The 20,081-nt window shown below is 39.6% G+C and overlaps 1 protein-coding gene across 2 annotated transcripts in view; it reads right to left on the bottom strand.

The window, feature by feature from the left end:
- LOC100476647 (MOB-like protein phocein) overlaps positions 1-19,950 on the bottom strand; it is a 34,157-nt gene extending 14,207 nt beyond the window's left edge. The window contains exons 1-4 of one of the 2 annotated variants that reach the window (XM_002920023.4): positions 19,800-19,950; positions 19,022-19,186; positions 17,908-17,997; positions 17,471-17,640 (exon numbers count right to left, since the gene is read on the bottom strand). In XM_002920023.4, coding sequence (XP_002920069.1) covers positions 17,590-17,640; positions 17,908-17,997; positions 19,022-19,186; positions 19,800-19,802 — 309 coding nt within the window. In that variant the 5' untranslated portion in view covers positions 19,803-19,950 and the 3' untranslated portion in view covers positions 17,471-17,589. Of the gene's footprint in view, positions 1-6,149; positions 6,213-9,394; positions 17,641-17,907; positions 17,998-19,021; positions 19,187-19,799 lie in introns of those variants that run through there. The other variant, XM_002920022.4, reaches the window with a different exon arrangement.
- Between the last annotated feature and the right edge of the window lie 131 nt (positions 19,951-20,081).

Here is a 20,081-nt window from a genome sequence, read left to right as displayed (position 1 = left end):
ATTTAAGAGAACAAAAGAAATCTGTAACTTTGAAAGAAAGCAAAAATGTCACTGTGTTTTCTGAACTGAGTCCTCCATACTTTTATGCAAACAGAGACAGCTATCACTTAAAATGAGCTAAGAAATGTCTTAATGCTCACTGAATATAACTTTTACATCAGGGAACTCTTTACATTGTTTCTGAGTTAGTAATATCAGCAATTTCATTTAGACTGGAAAATTATTTTTATCACCCTCAAAAACATGTGAAAGCTAAAGATTTACAAACTGCAACATGTTTCTCTATCCTGTCACACATCATAATGTGACGTAAATCTAAACTACGATTAATTTTTTCATGTGCATCACAAGTTGGACAAACATAAAATGAGAAAAAAAGAATCAGCTCTATCAAGAAAAGCTGGAATATTAAGTACCTTTTCAACATTACCTTTATTATGTTGTTTAGTAATTCAGTTAAATGGAAGAGCATTTACCATTACTACTTAAAACTTCTGCTTCTGAATTTTAATGCAAGAGTTTTTGAAACTGAGTAAACTGTACAACTATTATTTAAGAAACTGGCTTTGTAATCTTTAAGAAAATCTACAAAAAAAATCCAGAAAACAAGCTCATAAGAATAGTGTTCTTTATGCTTCTAAGGACTTTAAAATCCTAACTTACTACCATTTCTTGAAAAGAAACTTTTTGTTAGCTTCCAAAGGTATTACCACTTCTACCTGATACTGTCACCTTGACCAAGCTCACTAGCATTTCAGATGGTTTCAGTATATACTCACATTCTAAGCCTTGCAAGTCTCCCCAGTACAGAAATTACTACAACAGATTTTAGACTAAGTCAAAAACAGCATCAAATTCTTCTTCCTTCTGTTATGAAAAAGGCAGAAATATATATTTCTAGTGATTTCCTGTGGGCTATAATTATTAATAATTACAATGATCTAGTACTATATTTTATGTAAGACTTCTTAAAGCAGTTTTTAGAAATCACTTAGGAAGAGTAAAATACACAGTAAAATACCATGCAAAAGCATTTTATTGTCTCCACTCCTGGGTAAGATGGAGTAAACACACATCAACTTTTCTCTCCCACTGAACAAAACCATAAAATTTGGACAGAACTCAAAGTGCGGCAACTTGAGGTCTCGACGAAGCAAATATCAGAAAGAGGAGCTGGAAAGAACATCAGAATTCAAAGTATCACTGAACTGGCAGTATGTTTGCTGTGGTTTTTTTCTCCCCTCTGGTAACCACTGGCCTCAACTCAATTCAGGATAAAACCCAAAAATGAGCACTGTGGGTGCTGACAGATCTAGGAGAAACTACATAGTTCCGTCTCAAGGAGTGGAAAAGGGCACTCCTAAAACTCAAAGAGTGGAAAAAAGCTCCTGGGTTTTTGTTCTCTGCTTTCTCTCCACTTTCATAGTCTACACCTGAGACAACTGTACAGTAATCAAACCTTATTTCTTTTTCTCTCTTTACCTTCCACAACTACAGCACAATTCTAGTAAGTGATTTCTGGCTGGAGGACCAAAGAGGTGGGCCCCAGGAAACCAGAATGTATCAGAGAGAGATTAGAGAGTGAAGCTCAGAAAAGTGACCCCATAAAGGTGTTTATGAACTCCTGGGCTCAATCCAAATCTGTGCATGCCCACATGCATTGATCTGATCACAATTAGCATATGAGAGATGGAGAATTGAGCTAAGGGATACACCTCCACGCCGGCTGACCATGGGTTGGTACACACAGAACAGATTCAAGGAGTAGCACAAAGGCTTTGAAAACTGAACCAACACTGGAACCTCAATCTGGTTAGAACCTGCAGCCTGTATCTAATCAGGGCAAATGCCTGCTAAAACAAAAACATCAACATTCTCCATGGGATTCAATAAAACCAGAGCTAAACATAATATTCAAAATTTCCAGAATACAATCTAAAATTACTTGGTATACAAAGAACACATGAAAATCTCAATTCAAGAAGATGAGTGTGCTGGGGGAAGGGAGTAGTGGTAAGCTGTTACTGTTTAATGGGCACAGAGTTTCAGCTGTTAAAGCTGATAGTTCTTTAAAAAAAGATGAAAGGGCAACGCTCTCGGGTTCCCTCCCTCTTCAGGAGCTTTTTACTATCCCTCAATGAACTTTGCTTTGCTGACCACCAAAAAAATAAAATATAAAAAAGTACGGGATGCCTGGGTGGCTTAGTCAGTTAAGCATCTGCCTTCGGCTCAGGTCAAGATCCCAGAGGTTCTGGGACTGAGCCCCACATCGGGCTCCCTGCTCAGTGGGGAGTCTGCTTCTCCCTCTTCCACTCCCCCTGCTCGGGTTCCTTCTCTCGCTGTCTCTGACAAATAAATAAAATCTTTAATAAATAAATAAATAAAAATCTGCAGACAGAGGTGGTAATGATCACACAATAATATGAATGTACTTAATGCCAGAGAACTGTACACTTAAGGGGCCCTATCTGGCACAGTCGGTAGAACATGCAACTCTTGATCTCGGGTCTGTGAGTTCAAGCCTCATATTGGGAGTAGCGCTTACTTAAAAAAATTAAATTAAAAACTTAAAAAAAAAAGGACACTTAAAATGGCAAAGTGGTAAATTTTATATTACATATATTTACCACAATAGAGAAAAGCAGAGTGAACACCAAACAGGAAAACCCAAAGAAATCCATGCCTAGACACGTAATCAAAGTGCCAAAAACTAAAGATAAACCAGTGAAAGACGACACAGGACCTATAAAATATTTAAAAAGCTGCAGCTTTCTCATCAGGAACCAAAGACAGAAGGGAATGGCACATGTCGAGAGTGCTGAAGAAAAGAACAGCTGGGGCACCTGGGTGGCTCAATCGGTTGAGAGTCTGCCTTTGGCTCAAGTCATGATCTCAGGGTCCTGGGATTGAGCCCTGCGTTGTCATTGGGCTCCCTGCCTGGGGGTGGGGGGGGTGAGGGGGTGTCTGCTTCTCTCTCTCCATCTGTACCTCCCCCCACCCCACGCTCATCCACTCTCTCTCTCAAATAAATAAATCTTTAAAAAAAAAAAAAAAAAAAAAACNAAAAAAAAAAAGAACCATCAACCCAGAATTCTATATCTAACAAAAATACCCTTCAGGAATGAAGATAAAGACATTAGCAGATGAAAGAAAACTAAGGGTGATTCCTAGCCAGCATATCACTCTAAAAGAATTGCTAGAGGAAGTCCTTTAGACAGAAGGAAAAAAATAAATAATTAACACCAGAAGAAAACTTGGAATATCAGGAGCAACAGAAATTATAATATCTGGGTATAAATATAATAGGCCATTCTCCTCCTGAATTCTTTAAAATATGTTTGGCAGACGAAAGCAAAAAATATTAACATTGTCTAATGGGGTTTTCAATGTAAGTAAATGTAATACAGACAACAAACGCATAAAGGGATGATGGGATCTATAGGAAGGTAGTTTTTACATTTCAATTAAAGTGGTAAAATACTGATTTTTTTTTTTAAAGATTTTATTTATTTATTTGACAGACAGAGACAGCCAGCGAGAGAGGGAACACAAGCAGGGGGAATGGGAGAGGAAGAAGCAGGCTCACAGCGGAAGAGCCTGATGTGGGGCTAAATCCCATAACGCCAGGATCACTCCCGGAGCCGAAGGCAGACGCTTAACCGCTGTGCCACCCAGGCGCCCCTAAAATACTGATTCTAAGTAGACTGAAAAGTTAAGTATTTAGTAATCTCTAGAGCAATTATCAAAAATATTATATAAAGAGATACTTGGGGCACCTGGGTGGCTCAGTTGGTTAAACTCCTGCCTTTGGGTCAGGTCATGATCCCAGGGTCCTGGGATCGAGTCCCACATTGGGCTCCCCCCCCGCTTTGCAGGGAGCCTGCTCCCCCCTCTCTCTGCCTGCTACTCCCCTGCTTATGCTCTGTCAAATAAATAAATAAAATCTTTAAAAAAAAAAAAAACAAGCAATTCAAGGGGCTCCTGGGTGGCTCAGTCAGTTAAGCGTCTGACTTGGCTCAGGTCATGATTTCAGGGTGCTGGGAGGGAGCCCCACATCAGGCTCCCCACTGAGAAGGGACTGCCTCTCCCTGTTGCTGTGCAACTGAAGAAAAGCCCCGGACTCAAAGGCTTCATTGGTGAATTTTACCAAACATTAGAACGCCAATCCTCCTCAAACTCTTCCAAAAAATCAAAGAGAAGGGCATAATTCTCAACTCATTCTGTGATGCCAGCATTGCATGATACCAAAGCCAAATAAAGACACTCAAGGAAAACTAGAAACCAATACCCCCTACAAACACTGATACAAAAATCCTAGCAAGCCAAATTCAGCAGCAAATTAATAAGATTATACATCATGATCAAGCGGGATTTATTCCTAGAATACAAGGATGGTTCAACATGCAAAAACTGATCAATATACCACATTAACAAAACGAAGGGGGAAAAAACCCACATGTTCATCTCAACTGGTACATATGACAAAATTCAACACCTTTTTAGGATGAAAACAGTCAACAAACTAGAAATAGAAGAAAACTAGTAACATAACTCAACATAATAAAGGTCATATATGAAAAACCCACAGTGCACCTCATACTCAATGTGTAACACTGAAAGATTTCCTCTAAGATCAAGAACAAGATAAAGATGCCTGCTTTTGCCACTTCTGTTCAAAGTAGTGTTGGAAGTTCTAGCCAGGCAATTAGGTAAGAAATAGAAATAAAACGCATCTGGATTAGAAAGGAAGATTACCTGTTTACAGATGATATGCTCTCAATATGTAGAAAACCCTAAAGATTCCACACAAAAAAATTGTTCAAACTAATAAATTCAATAAAGTAGCAGCACACAACCTCTACTTAAAAAAAAAAAAAAGATTTTATTTATTTGAGAGAGAGTGAGTGAGACAACAAGCACAGGATCAGCAACAGAAGGAGAGGGAGAAGCAGACTCCCCTGCTGAGAAGGGGAGTCTGCTGAAGCAGGGCTCGACCCCAGGACCCTGGGAACATGACCTGAGCGGAAGGCAGACACTTAACCAACTGAGCCACCCAGGTGCCCCACAACCTCTACTTTTAAAGGAAGAAATATCTATACATTTTTCCTCTAATTTTCCCCAATTTCCAGGCATAGAGCTCTAGGCTTATATTTCTGTATCCTCCACAAGGCCTATCTCATTGCCCAATAAATACTTGCTGAACACTACATTCTTAAAAGGCAATGAACAAATAGCCATTCATTCATGAATGCTTGTCCATTTCCTGTGCTAAGTATCTAAATATTATACTGAGTCCATTCTAAAGGTTTTTAGTATTTGTTAATATCACGAATGTTTTGTATGCTCAAAGAATTCAACTGTATCCCTATTTCATTTTCCAGGATCTTCAAATAACAAAATAAAATCCAAATACCTATCTAGGTTTATTATCTAGCCATCAAGATAAAGCCAAATGGCTTCTCTTTATTGCATATTTTTCCTTTAAATATGTTAACCAATGTCTAGTCCAATATACTAGTACACCCTAATTTCAGTCATCCTTTTGTTAACGCCTTAAAGCAACTTTTAATAATTAGCTATAGAAACTATTATTCCCCAGATTATAGATTTTATTCATTTTCAAAGAACTGCTACATTTTTTTTTTTTAAACTCCATCAGTATATAAAGAATGTGTAAGAGTCTCTTGAGGGGCTTTTCAAACCAAACATGCTACAGAAACCCACCTCCTTGATAATCATTGCTTTAGTGAGCTACTTGATAGTGGCAACAACCTAAAGGGAGGCATAAAGGTAACTTTTAGTAAATTTAGATACATGTTCTCAAGTGTTTAGCCACCAACTAAGTATGTTCTTTTTCCTACCTAATTATGTTATTCTAATTTAGCATTCAATTAACTTTGAATGAAATTCACTCTAAAATCAAATTTGGTACCCTATTTTGGCAGATATTAATAGATACTAAATGTACTTAAGCTTCACTGTAGTTTACTATACCATCTTAAACAAAATGGAGGATTGATAAAAGTTTTAAACAGGCATTCTGTTATTTCCATGGATTCTGACTTGTGCTAAAAGATAAAGGAATATTTACACCAAGGGAGGCAAAATGCTTAGGTTATTGGAATTGCAAAACAAACTACAGTTATTACCTGCTGAACAGCTAGTGTACTGTCCATTTCATCAAAGGATTCATCAGGCCAATTATAGAAATCCTATGAAAAAAAACAACTCATTGTTAAAGCACAAAGTTACAAAAAAGCAACATTATTGTGATTAACTTCAATTTTTAATAAAGATGCAAAGTTACACTAGAGAAGAAAGCTCTCATACTGTGAACAACAGGATTATCAGTGAATAAGGGAACTTTATTCCATGTCTTTAAATGAACACCAAGATTTTATTTAATTGAACTACAAGTTACATTTTTTTCAACCACAAAACCCTCAAATAGGGCTCCCATAAACTCTTCATGTATTACCCGAGGAGATAAATCACTTTTTTGTTTATGGTGGTTTAATATTTCTCAAAAAGGTAAGGTGAAAAAGAATCTCCAAGCACTGAATCAGTTTTTTACCGAAAGAGAACAGTTTGTGGTGAGGGGTGGGGGTAGTACTACTGCAGACAGACATTATAAATTATTATTCCAATTACAAATGGTGTTTTAAATTTCTAAATCAAAATAAGAGCTCCACCAAAAAGCAGTCATCCAGCCTTCTTCTAAGGGTGATCGATAACTTTTGTGGATCAACTTACACTAGCTCTGAATTCCCCTATAGTTGGTCCAGTTCACAGGCATTCCCCTAAGTGATTAAATATCGCCCCACCTAACAGATTTTTTCAGCAACATCTACCTATGTATCCTTAGCAGGCAGCACAATGCCTGGAGTCGCCTGATAAACGTCTCTGGGCTATAACTGGGGGAAACAGTAGTAGTGAACCAATGATCTATAATACTGTACCAATCAAATTGGGTAAGTCTCCAAACACCTTAAGCAAACTGGACCAAACTGAGGAATTCAGGGTATGATACCACATGAATAAAAGTTTAAGAAATCCAAAGCATACCTATAGATATAATGCATACAAAGTAAAAGTATGAATAAAAGGAATGATAATCACCATCATTGGTTGGGAGGAGTGGGTAGAAGACAGAAGAATGTGATAAAGAGGGATTCATCTATATTAGTAATGTCTTAGTTATGAGGGTAGGTGATGGGTATGCCTTCTTAAATGTCTTAAATTCGAGCTGCCCTGTATGAATGAAAATGAACTTATTTTAATATGTCAAGAAATAAAAACAACTTTCTGAAATTGTTCTAAGATGTCTTTCCCTAGACATCATCTAAATATTATTGAAGACTAGTTTTTAAATTGTTCCTATGTAATTTATACTGAAATTTGTTTCTATCAATATGCTTTGACTATTCTTTTTAAAATAAAATATTTTGTTTTAAAAATATTAGAAAACAGGTGCCTGGGTGACTCAGTTGTCAAAAATATTAGAAAACACATATAGGAATATCCACAAAACATACAAAACTGTTAATTGGTAATCAAATGTTTTGTCTCATCACAACTGTCATATACTTTAGACACAAAAGGAACCACAAATCAGCTTAATGAACATTCTCATCTACTTCAGGGAATAGACATTTATTGAAAATCAACTATGTGCTTATATCCCAATCTAACCAATTAAAAAAAAAAGTAGGAAAAAAAGTGGGAAAATATAGTTGTAAACAAATCATTTAGAATAGACCTATTTCACTGAAGGAAATTAGTGTGGCAGACAAGGAATAGGAAAGAATGCTGCTTATGCAGTCTTTTTTCCTTTTCTTTAATCCTGAACTTTACTGTCAGGATTTAACAACCTTGATCTATGACAATGTGGAAAAAAGCAAAGGAGATATCTTTATGTGACTTATAACATAGGAAACAGATGTTACAATATTAACTTAAAATATTTTATAATCTTTCAAAATTAAGAACTGAGTAAATAAAAAATGGATGGTGATTCTCAGAATGTGAGTACAAAAGCCAACCTCTGAATATAAAAATAAAAGAGTTGATCACTTAAGAGAAACAATGTTTCCAAAGAATAAGAAGTTATCTGAGAAAAAAGTATTTATATAGAAAGTTTGGAAAAGGTAAAAAGAAACAATAATATATAAATTTCCAGCAATATGTCCATAAAATTGCCAGAAGTAGCTGACAGTTAAATTTGACTCTATAATACGATGTTTAAGCTCAATACTCTAAATTTCAGTCCAAAAAAAAAAAAAAACTTGTTAAAGAGAAAAAGTCACCAGTGAACTAAGAATCCAGAGACTATGTAACCTCGAGCAAAAGCAGTCGATTCTCTGGCCTTGTTTCCTCATCTGTAACATGGATCTAGCTAGGAAGGCACGTGGATCTAAAGATACTCCCTTTCCAAAATACTGTACAGGATATTAAAATCTAATCTCTGGCATATGGTCAGAGCTCCATGTTTTCCTGGATTCCCCCCCCCCAACTTATATCACTTTTTCTTTAAAATTACACTTTAACACATCTCTTCTGATTTTAGAGCACATACTCAACAGCAACGTACTTCAGCTGGTAGATTAATCACATCAAATCTAAATACCTGTTTGATTTTTCTTTAGAATGTGAGGCATCCCATCTTTTGAAAACCCCCAGAATCAATACCTAAACGAACACCAACTCATCCCAAATACTCCCCTACTAAAAGGTGGTAAGATATTATCAGTTCATTCCTTGACTATGCCTCACATAATAACAAGGAATGACATCTAACCAGGACAACCTGATGATGAAAACTTGCTGGGGCAAAGAACAGCTGCAGCGAGAAACGGTCAAGGCAAACTGCAGGAGGAGGATAAAGTAAATTATCGCCACCCCGATCCGGCTAGACAAGCTGGATGGCAAAAGCCGGGCAAGCACGTCACAAACCAGGTAGGTACCGGAAGCCAGAAAGAGGTTGGCTGTGTTTACACCCCCTCCCACCGTGGCGGCCCCGACCCTCATGAAACCCCCAGGGTCTCCACCTGGCGGGCCGCACCCCTCCGACGATGGTCAGCTGTAGTTCAGGGGACAGACGAAAACAAGCAGTAGCTGCTGACAGTCTCTCAGCCCCGAGCCTCGGCAGTCACCGCAGCGGCTCCCACACACCTCTCATGCCCACCCTCAAGTCAGGGCTCCGCAGGCCTCGCGAGCCGCCGCCGCTTCAGCCAGACCCAGGGGCTGCGGCTCCGGAAGAGCAGGCCGGGCACGGGTGCCCCTGCCCGCCAGCTTACCGCCCCGGGCCCATCCCTCTCTCAGTGGCGGCCAGCTTCCAGGTGCGGCGCGGCTCGCCACCGAGAGTTCCCCGGCAGAAAAGGTGCATAGATCGTACCTGCGCCTTGGTGCCCGGCCTGTTCCGCCTCAGCACTGCCGTCCCCTCCGCCATGACCATAGTGCCAGAGTCTGGGCGGCTGGAGTCGATACCCGGATGTAGGGGAAGGCGGCCTGCGCGGGGCGGGGCGCGGAGGGAGGCGGGACGGGGTGGAGCGGTGTGAGTCCGGGCGCCAGGGAGGGGCGGTAACTGACGGATCAGCTGTAGCCCGCGCGGAGCAGGGCGGGAGGACCGGGAACAGTCCCAGAAAGAACAGACCGGCGGAGGGAGGGACACGAAAGAAGGAACAGCCAACGACTCACACTCTGCGACGTGGAGGAAGGGAGAGACATGGCAATGGGGGTGGGGAGTGGCTTTAGGAAAACCGGCAGGCACCGAGGGAGTGAGGAAGGCCTGCGTTAACACATTGGTGCGTCTTCCTGGGCTTAAGTTAGTTGCGCTGAAAAGACAGAGCTTGCACAGTGGTGACCGTTTTAGTAAACCCTTGTGCAAGCAGATACCCAGAGAAGCATAATTCTGTCTCCAAATCCGCCTAAACAGGCAAAGTGGAAAAACAGGCCAGCAGTCCGGGAAAATTCCTCAGACCCCAGCATGAAACCTACCCAATCTGAAAAAAACTAGGGCTTAGACCGTCAAATGATATTTCCACCATCCACTGACTTCAAGGCCAAGTACCTTTTCAATGACAAGTTTCTTAGATAAAAGACTCAGAGGCTAATTATCTGAGAGAGCGTGGACATCTGGTATTCTGCGTTAGGCAGCAAAATTAGCTCGAATTTTTTGCAAGTCAGAAGCAGGAGGAGAAAATGAATGCCCCTTGACAGATGGTGGGAGCTGTACATCTTTACATGATTCTAAATTTCCTTTGTTGCATGTTTTAAGTGTTCTCTTAACGTTATGAAATCATGGGAGTTTTGGCAAACTTTTGTTTCCTGTTTAGAAACCGTTAAACCTGGGGCGCCTGGGTGGCACAGCGGTTAAGCGTCTGCCTTTGGCTCAGGGCGTGATCCCGGCGTTCTGGAATCGAGCCCCACATCAGGCCTGTTCCGCCATGAGCCTGCTTCTTCCTCTCCCACTCCCCCTGCTTGTGTTCCCTCTCTCGCTGGCTGTCTCTATCTCTGTCGAATAAATAAATAAAATCTTTAAAAAAAAAAAAAAGAAAAGAAACGTTAAACCTTTGATCTGGGATGAGGGAGGTCATAGGATACCAGATGGGAAGCCAGTTCACAGGGTAAAAACTGCATATACTGGGGTGATTTCCAAAAGAAGAAAACATCAAATATCCCATCAAATACAACTAAAGTGTATTGAGAATGCCTGAGAGCTGTATCACAGACGGCCTCAAAAAATGGAGGGAGGAATGGAAGAAAGGTTGGTTAAACTAGTGGTTGCAAAACCGAATTGTCAGAGACTTGGAACTTTGCTCAAAGGGGTTAGACAACAGGAAGTTGGTTTGCCTTTAAGGTTCCTACTTTCTGGAAGATGTACAGACTGGTAATTTTTCCAGAGCAAGGAACTTAATTCCATCATTACCTCCTAGTATATCAAAAGATTTATTCATTCAACAAATACTTATTAAGCCCCACTATGTGTTCAGCACTGAGGTGCAAGTATGAAAAAGCCCAGTCTTTAACCATAAATTGCTTAGAGTCTGGCAGTAGGGACAGATGTGCAATCACCAATTATCTTGCTAAATATGGTGAGAATCTAGGACAAGTGGCACCCAAATGTTGCCTTCCTAAGAGACATGGGGTGGGTCTGGGAAGAGTAGAGTCCTAGGTAGGTCTCTAAGTCTGTGAACAACTCTACCTCACTCCAAGGATTAAGTTAAAATTTCCCAGATTGTGTGGTAGTGTTCCTGATTTGCAAATATCAGTTACCTATAATTGAAGCGGCTCATCTTAATGTTCTCTTAAGCCCAGATTTGTTATATGATTTCACCTCATCTGAAAAGAACAAGAGAAAAAGTGAATAAGTAGGTATTAAATTCAGGAACAGAACAGGCATTCATCTCTGAAAAGTCTGATAAAGTTGCATTGTGATGTCAACTCTGGCCTTGTTCACAGGAAGAACCTTGTTCTTTAAAGTTGAAATGTTTCTAGCCTATAACCTTCACATTTTAATTCCTCTGTCAGTCTGCAGATTATGACCTCCAAACAAAAACAGTTTTCTAACCAGTGTTAATTTGGGGAATGAGAGAGGGAAGGGAAGAAGAAAAGAAAGAGAGCATGAGCACTAATAACAATTACATGTAAAAATGGGTTACTTGAATATTTTGGTTAAAGAAGGAATAGTCTTTTTAAAGGTAATATGGCCAAATGGAAAAAACTCTGGGCTGGGATTCAGAAAATCTGAATTCTCTTGCCTGTTTACTGTAAGACTTTGAATGAACTATCAAAAGTTTATTTGTAATGAAAATAATGCACAGCACTTCTTTCTGTCTACCTAATAGAAGGTGAAAGCAAGTATAAAAGTGAATATTCCTGGGATGCCTGGCTGGCTCAGTTGGTAGAGTGTGTGACTCTTGATCTTGAGGTGGTGAGTTCAAACCCCACATTGGGTGTACAGATTACTTAAAAATAAAATCTTAGGGGCGCCTGGGTGGCACAGAGGTTAAGCGTCTGCCTTTGGCTCAGGGCATGATCCCGGCTCCTCCGCTATGAGCCTGCTTCTTCCTCTCCCACTCCCCCTGCTTGTGTTCCCTCTCTCGCTGGCTGTCTCTATCTCTGTCGAATAAATAAATAAAATCTTTAAAAAAAAATAAATCTTGAAAAAAAAAAGTAAATATTCCTTGACTTCTATTAAAGTTTTAGAAAAAAATATTTTATAAATCCAAAATATCATAAGTAATTTCAAAAATATCTATCCTATATGAAATTCTCTTTGGGGAATGTTAAAATCCAAGTAAAATAGTGAATGCCCATTGTGTGTAGGGCAATAAGCAAATGCTGAGAAACACAAATAAATGTATAAGCTCCTTTCCTCAAAGAGTTTAAAATTGAATGGGGAAAGGTGATATGTAGATTACTGTAGATGACTATACTACAAAGCAAAATGTTGGGGTGCCCTGGGTGGCTCAGTCAGTTGAGCATCTGATTCTTGATCTCAGCTCAGGTCTTGATTTCTCAGGGTCATGAGTTCAAGCCCTGCATTAGGATCCATGCTGGGTGTGGAGCCTAAATGAAAAGAAAAAAAAAAAAAAGCAAAAATGTCTTAGGTCTCTTACTTGCTGTCCATTCCCCTTCACACATGTTCTTTGCAAACATACTTTCATCTTGCTCAGAATCCATTTTTCCTTATATGACCAGGGAAGGGTAAACCCATCTCTAGCTGAGATTTGAGTCCCTAATTGGCCTAAGCCAAGGTTTAGTTAAATGGTAAGCATCTGACTCCATTTAGCCTAAAGAAATATAAAAGAATATCTGATGGAGACCTTTGGGGGAAGGTTTGGAGGAAGGGTTAGGGTTAGGGTTAGGAGAAAGGTTTTCTTGTTCTTGAGGAGATACCAAAAGAGATGGTCCTTTCTTTCTGCCCATGAACATTGCCAAGTTTGAAACTGCCTTAACTATGTTGGCTTGAAGGAAGCCAACCTAAGAGCAAAACTGACAACACTATGAACGATTCATGAAGTAGTCGAAATGTGCCTTAAAGTATGGGTAGCATTTCTGTGTGGAGATGCAGATTTCATCCCAGGCCAACCAAAGTTGAGGCAGCAGGGAAGTATAGGGAGGTATGTTCATAGTTGAACAAATTGAACAAATAATGAACATATTAAAAAGATTTCAAACTTAGACAACTTTGACTACAGTTGAGTAAGATACCAAACTCCCATGGCACTTCACTTCTCTCTCTAGAATTCCAGAACATTTGACCAAATTGGTGATTGTAGTAGCCAGTTGCCAAGAGGGCTCCCAATGATCATTATATCCTGGTAGGTATACTTTTTTTTTTTTTTAAGATTTTATTTGAGAGCAAAAGCAAGAGCCAGAGAGCATGAGTGGGGGTGGTGAGAGAGTGCAAGTAGGGTGAAGGGCAGAGGAAGAAGCAGACTCCTCACTGAGCAGGGAGCCTGATGTGGGGCTCGATCCCAGGACTCCAGGATTATGATCCAAGCCGAAGGCAGATGCTTAACCGACTGAGCCACCCAGGTGCTCTTGTATGTACACTTTAAAATATATATATGTAATATATATATTTATATATTTAGTAATATATATTTATATATATTTAGTAATATATATTATATATATTAAATACATATATATCTTAATATATATATATTTAGTAATCTCTGCACCCAATGTGGGGCTCAAACTCATGACCCTGAGTTCAAGAATTGCATCGTTTTCCAACTGAACCAGCCAGGTGCCTCCCTGGTATGTACATTTTCGTGTGGTTCTCTTTCATACTAAATTAGGCTAACCTCAAATTTCAAGGTGGGGGAGTGGTGGTGGATAAAATGGATAATAAAGTTGATATAAGCTAATTGTTGGTTAAAAAAAGTCAGACACATAGACCACATGGTAATAAATTATGGATTACTTACTTAAATGTTCAAAATTTAAAACACTACTAGAAGTGAGATTTGATTAGCTAGAAACAAAAACTGCACATCAAATTAGGAGAAATTTGACAAGTTCGTACCTCTAATATATAAAACCTTATGATCCATGTTGGTTGATGGTAACGCAAAATGGTGCAGTCACTATGGAAACAGTACATAGGTTCCCCAAAAATTAAAAATAGAAGGGCACTTGGCCAGCTCAGTTGGTGCAGCGTGAGACTCTTGATCTTGGGGTTGTGAATTAGAGCCCTGTGTAGGTGTAGATTACTTAAAAAAAATAAAATAAAATTTAAAAAAAACCTAAAAATAGAACTACCATAGTTTTTTTAAAGATCTTATTATTAGAGAGCGAGAAAGATGGGGCATGAGCATGGGAGAGGGGCAGAGGGTAAGGGAGAGGCAGACTCCCCGATAAGCAGGGAGCCTGATTCAGGGCTTGATCCCAGGACACCAGGATCACAGCCTGAGCCGAAGGCAGATGCTTAATCATTTGAGCCACCCAGGCACCCCAGAACTACCAGAGTTCTATCTAGTAATCCCACTTCTGCGTATTTATCCAGAAGAACTGAAATCAAAATCTCTGAAAGATACTAGTACTTCCAAGTTAAATGCAGCACTATTCACAACAGCCAAGATGTAGAAACAATGTCCATCTACCAGAAGAATGGATAAAGGACACATGGTATGTACATTCAGCTTTAAACAAGGAAAAACTGCAGTATGTGACATGAATAAACTCGGAGGACATTATAAATGAAATAGCCAAACACAGGATAAATACTGCATGATTCCACTTATGAGTTATCTAAAATAGTCACTCATAGAAGCAGAGTAGAACGGTAGTTGCCAGGGACTTGGGAGAGGGGGGAAATGGGGAACTGCTAATCAAGACAATGTTCCAGATAAGCAAGAGAAAAAAGTTCTATACAACACTGTGCCTATAATTAACAATACTGTATCGTACACTTGAAAATCTGTTAAGAGGATAAATCTCATGTTGTGTTCTTCTAATAAAATAAAAATGAAATCTTGTAATTCCAACTTTTTAGATAAAAATTTTTGTAAAGCATACATTTTCTGGATAGGAGGGAAAACCATGTTAGTGGTAATACCCATACAACACAATAGTTTCCTGGTAATTTTATTCTCAATTTCCCCAATTTTTTGTGTAGAATAGCTTAAAGCACATTTTTTTAAAGATCTCGAGAGCTTGCAAGTGAGGGAGGGAGAGGGGCAGAGCAAGAATCTCAGACTCCATGCCATGCATGGAGCCCAATCTCACAACCCTGAGATCATGACCTGAGCCCAAATCAGGAATTGGACACTTAACCGACTGAGCCACCCACGGATCCCTTAAGGCACACTTTGAAGTCTGACAAACCTGAGTTCAATCCCAAGCTATGATTTAAAAGTGGTGTTACCTTCAGCCAGTTGTTTTCACCTACAAGGCAAGGAGTATCTGCCTCATAGAGTTGCTATGATTACATGTCATTAAACAAGATTATATATTAAATGCCTAGAACAGTGTGTGGCAAATGCTCAAAAAAGGTAGTATAATCACAAAAATTCCAGTTGGAATTTTGCCTATTTTACCTTCATTATTTTTCTGTTGACCAAAAGATAAATGACAGCAGTGTATTATGAAAACATGTGGTTCCACACCCTCAGCACCCTTTCTTGGGCCCAAATTTCTCATGCCAAAATTCTTTTCCCTATTAGTTCCCAAGATAATCTCATAATCTAAAATTATTTCTTTAGCAATTCTGCTGGACAAGCATTATGGAACTACTTCTAGGTACAAAAAAAAAAAAAATTCCCCCATCCTTTTAATTTCGGAGATTATATAAATGGAGTCCTGAAATTTTAAATTATCTGCTTGGGTGTTTGAAAAACAGAAGTGGAGAACATGGTCTCTGTACTGGTTGCCTAACTGTACGATTTACCAGCCACAGAGCCTTGAAATTTCCTCATCTAGACTGAGTCAGTTTTCTCATTGGTAAACAGGGAAATACATGCTTGACAAGGTTATAAAGAGCAAAGCAGATTGCCTCGGGGACAACAGGAAACTGATGACCCACCAGGGTGCTGTAAATCAAGTTTTAATAATTCTCATAACTGAGGATGACAAAGATTAAGCCTTAGTATACCAAATGGCACTAACACATACATTAACATAAATACACACATGCTTTACTGATAAGGACATGACCGAAAGTTGAGACTTATTCCATGCCATTTATTTATTTTTTTTCCTAAAGATTTTATTTGAGAGAGAAAGCACAAGCAGGGGGAGCAGCAGAGGGAGGGGGAGAAGCAGTCTCCTTGCTGAGCAGGGAGCCTGATGCAGGGCTCAACCCAAAGATCCTGGGATCACGACCTGAGCCAACAGCAGATGCTTAACTGACTGAGCCACCCAGGTGCCCACCATTTATAATTTCATCTATTTCAATTCTACAAGACAAATATAGGGCACACTCTAAAAAAAGACATGATCAGACTTATTTATAGGTAACAAAAACTAGAAAATTTGACCAAGAATAGCTGGTTCAAGAGGCAAAGTTTAGGGGTTGGTAATCAAGTCTGGTGGAAGACTGTTTGGGTTTGAACCTTCTCCCCCTAGCTGTTATAGCTAAATCAAGCTATTTGTCCAGCTCTAACTCCGTTTCCTATTTGTTAAATTCAACAAACTATCAACTAGATACTAGTAATTACCACTCAGGTACTACCCATTCCTGATCAGAGTGGTTATCAACCAGGATTCAAATAATGTGTATCGAGTGCTTAGAATTCTAACAAAATAGCCACAAAGTTTTGGACAGCAGCATCTGGAGGTAAACTGCCAAATCCTGGCTTTGCCACTTCCTACTGAGTGTGCTTGGTGATTACTCAACCAGTGTGTGTGCCTGACCTTCCTCATTTGCAAGATAAGCCTGACCGTACCCTAGAGGGTTGTTGAAAGATTAAGAGAAGTGATATACACCAAGTACCCACAACAGTAGCCAGTGGATAGAAAATGCTCCTGAGATGTTAGCTGTAATCACTATCACGCAGCACCTGGTATGTAAAAGGCATTCAACCAATGGTAGCTATTAAACCTTCCATGGATTTTTTGCAAAATAAATTTTGTAGTAGTATCAAGTATTTAAAAACTGGACTTCACTAAGTTTTTCTAAATACTTACAAGACGTTTAACACTAGATTCCATAAACGAAAAACTGATACTTCAATATAAACTTGTTATACATGAGGTTAAAATACTTTTAAAAATGGAAGTGTAAATCCATGTCTTTGTATCAGCATCAATAATCTACGTAATGAGTGAAATTCAATGTAAAAATTGGAAAGACTGTTTCTCAGAATTTTCTACAGGTTACTTAAAACAAATAAAACAAAACACCGGAGAACCCTAAAACCATCTTAAATCACCAAATAAAGATTAACCACTCATTTATGCATTTTTATTTGCTAATGTTTATATCAGTACACTGAAACTAAATTTTAGAGACACTGGATATCATTAGTTTGGATACCATTAGTTTATTATAAAAGAGACATGAAAATTATTTACATGATGAAAGATTTCATAACTTCACTGGAATGGGCAGTTTCACTTCATGCCATTTTAATGATTTCACTCCACATACTTTCCGAGAATGTCACCATCTCTAAATAAGAAATAATCCTGCAAATAGAGAAAACATTAGTTAAGAAAATAATATTTAACTTTTAAAATAAAGATTTTATTTATTTATTTGACAGAGAAAGAGAGCACAAGTAGGGGGAGTGGCAGAGGGAGAAGCAGGCTCCCCACTGAGCAGGGTGTCCAAAATGGGACTCGATCCCAGGACCCTGGAATCATGACCTGAGCTGAAGGCAGCCCCCTAACCGACTGAGCCACCCAGGCCCCCCCACAAATATTTAACTTTTAAGAAATAATAAATTTACACACCTTGTCATCTAGAACTACTTTGGTGCCTCCATATTCTGGGAGAAGAACTTTATCTCCAACTTTCACACTAACTGGTTGAATCTCTCCACCCTTAGGAAAATAAGGATATTTATCAGTAAAACATCTAGTTCACCAAATATTTACATCTTTTATTAATTAAATATGCTCATTCAAATCAACTGTTAAAAAAGGATTTGGTGACCAAGTGATAGGATTTACACTATAATCACAGTTCTTTCCTCAAAAATATCACTGTAGAATTACACTTTGAAACAAACTGCATACATGAAGGCTTAAACTAAAACCTAATTTCAGAGTAAAGTTCAGAGTTATAATGGGAAATTAACTTAAGCTAACTTTTTTTGTTGTTAAATATTAACAGAACCACCAGACTACGTGAAATCAATCAGTTTTAAAAATCAGATATAGTGGTCATGTTTAACTTCTAATACACAAAAATTCATCAGGTATTTCCAGATTTTGGAACCTATACTTCTTTCATGAGTCAATTTCCTTTCCATCAAAGTGCAAATTTAAGGAGAGAGACTGCAGCATAGTGCCCCTTCCCCAAAGGCTTCCTATTCCAGACTCCAGGATAGCTCTTTGCTAGAACTTTCTTACAGACAACTGGAACAATGCAATTAACGTATGTGACCCCAAAGTCATTTACTGTGTATTCTGGCTGACTTTGAGAGGTCTAATCAACTAATTGGAGAATGCCTGTAAGGCTAGGTCCAACCTGTTCCTTTCAGAAGTATACCACCTAAGGCCAAAAATAGTTAAAAGATTAGGGCAATTAAGGGTTAGAGGTTAAATTTCCCTTCAACTCCTATAAGCTCCTATGGATCATCCTTAAGCATTATTTTTTATCAAACATTTAAAATTTGAAGAAAACGCTGGTCATACTAGACTACCAAATGGTTATTGATTGAACTCTCCATCAACTTCACTCTACAATCATTTTCGTTGAAGGGGCAGATTTGACGTGACTGAATTAGGGAATGATCCTGAAAATAACACAAAGCTATTCAACAGACTACTTTTAATAATCACCAAGGATTTCTTTTTTACGCTCCACTTCACATAAAAATAGTTCCACTTTAGCCCCATTTACCTTTCCTTTAGAGCCCGATCCAACAGCTACTACTGTTGCTTGCAACACTTTTCCTTGAGATTTTTCTGGAAGCATAATACCTCCTTTGGTTACAGTTTCAGCAGCACTCCTTTCAACTAAAACTCGGTCAAAGAGAGGAAGAAACTTTCTAAACGCCTGCCCTGCCTGTAAGAACAGAAATGTTAAATTTGAAACAAAAGCAGTTATGTGATTACCTTCTAAGCGTTACACATCAAAAAGCACGTGTGGCTTTCAAAATTAACGCCAAAATTCAGATTATCCGTTCAAGAAAACCATCTGAATGTCTTGCTCTACATTCTGAGTTTAATTTCCCATTCCGTATGTGTTAGGGGTCGTTGTTGAGCCTCTGGTCAGCAATCAGACGAGCTTAAAGGGCAACCTTCGTTTATTTCAAGGTCAAATATTTTCCCTCTTCAGATTTCTCTGGAAAATTTCATCAAAAACAGACCATCCCTGCGCCTGGAGCCATGCTTTTCAAGATATTACACACCCACAAAGGCCTCGCAGAGACTCGGGTCTGCCGCGGCGCGTGCGTCCGGGTTCCCGCCCCCGGGCCCTCAGGCGTGCGGGGCACACACGTGCAGAGCCCTTGGCGGAGAAAAGGGTCGGTGGGCCCTGGCCTCTCCAGGGTTGTTTCTGCCGCGCGAGTCACTCAGTGACCCCTACCCCTCCAGCTAGGCCCAAGGAAAAGCGCCAAGCTGCCCATGCGCTTCAGGCAGAGCCGGGCTCTCCGGCCTCCACCCCATGCGGGACTCACCATGACTCCGGCCGCCGCAGTTCCTACTCAGCTCTGAAGCTGCCGCCGCTGCAAGGAGACCCGCAGTCCGACCTGCGTGCCACGTGAACGTGGGAAAAGACGCCTAGCGCGCAAGCGCGCTCTCTCCCGCCCCCCGCTCCTCCCAGCAAAAAGGGGTGGCTGCACTAGCGCGCGCTACGATTCGTCCCGAGGTCTGTGCGCCCGCCACTGACGCGAATACAGGGAGGCGGAAGAAAAGAGTTCTTTCTAGGCTTTTCTAGGCCGACTGCCGAGGTGAAAGTA

The sequence above is a fragment of the Ailuropoda melanoleuca genome, chromosome 2 (assembly GCF_002007445.2).
Source record: "Ailuropoda melanoleuca isolate Jingjing chromosome 2, ASM200744v2, whole genome shotgun sequence".
Lineage (NCBI taxonomy): Eukaryota > Metazoa > Chordata > Mammalia > Carnivora > Ursidae > Ailuropoda > Ailuropoda melanoleuca.
Note: the sequence above shows the minus strand (reverse complement) of the source record. Positions and strands in the feature narration are given on the sequence as shown.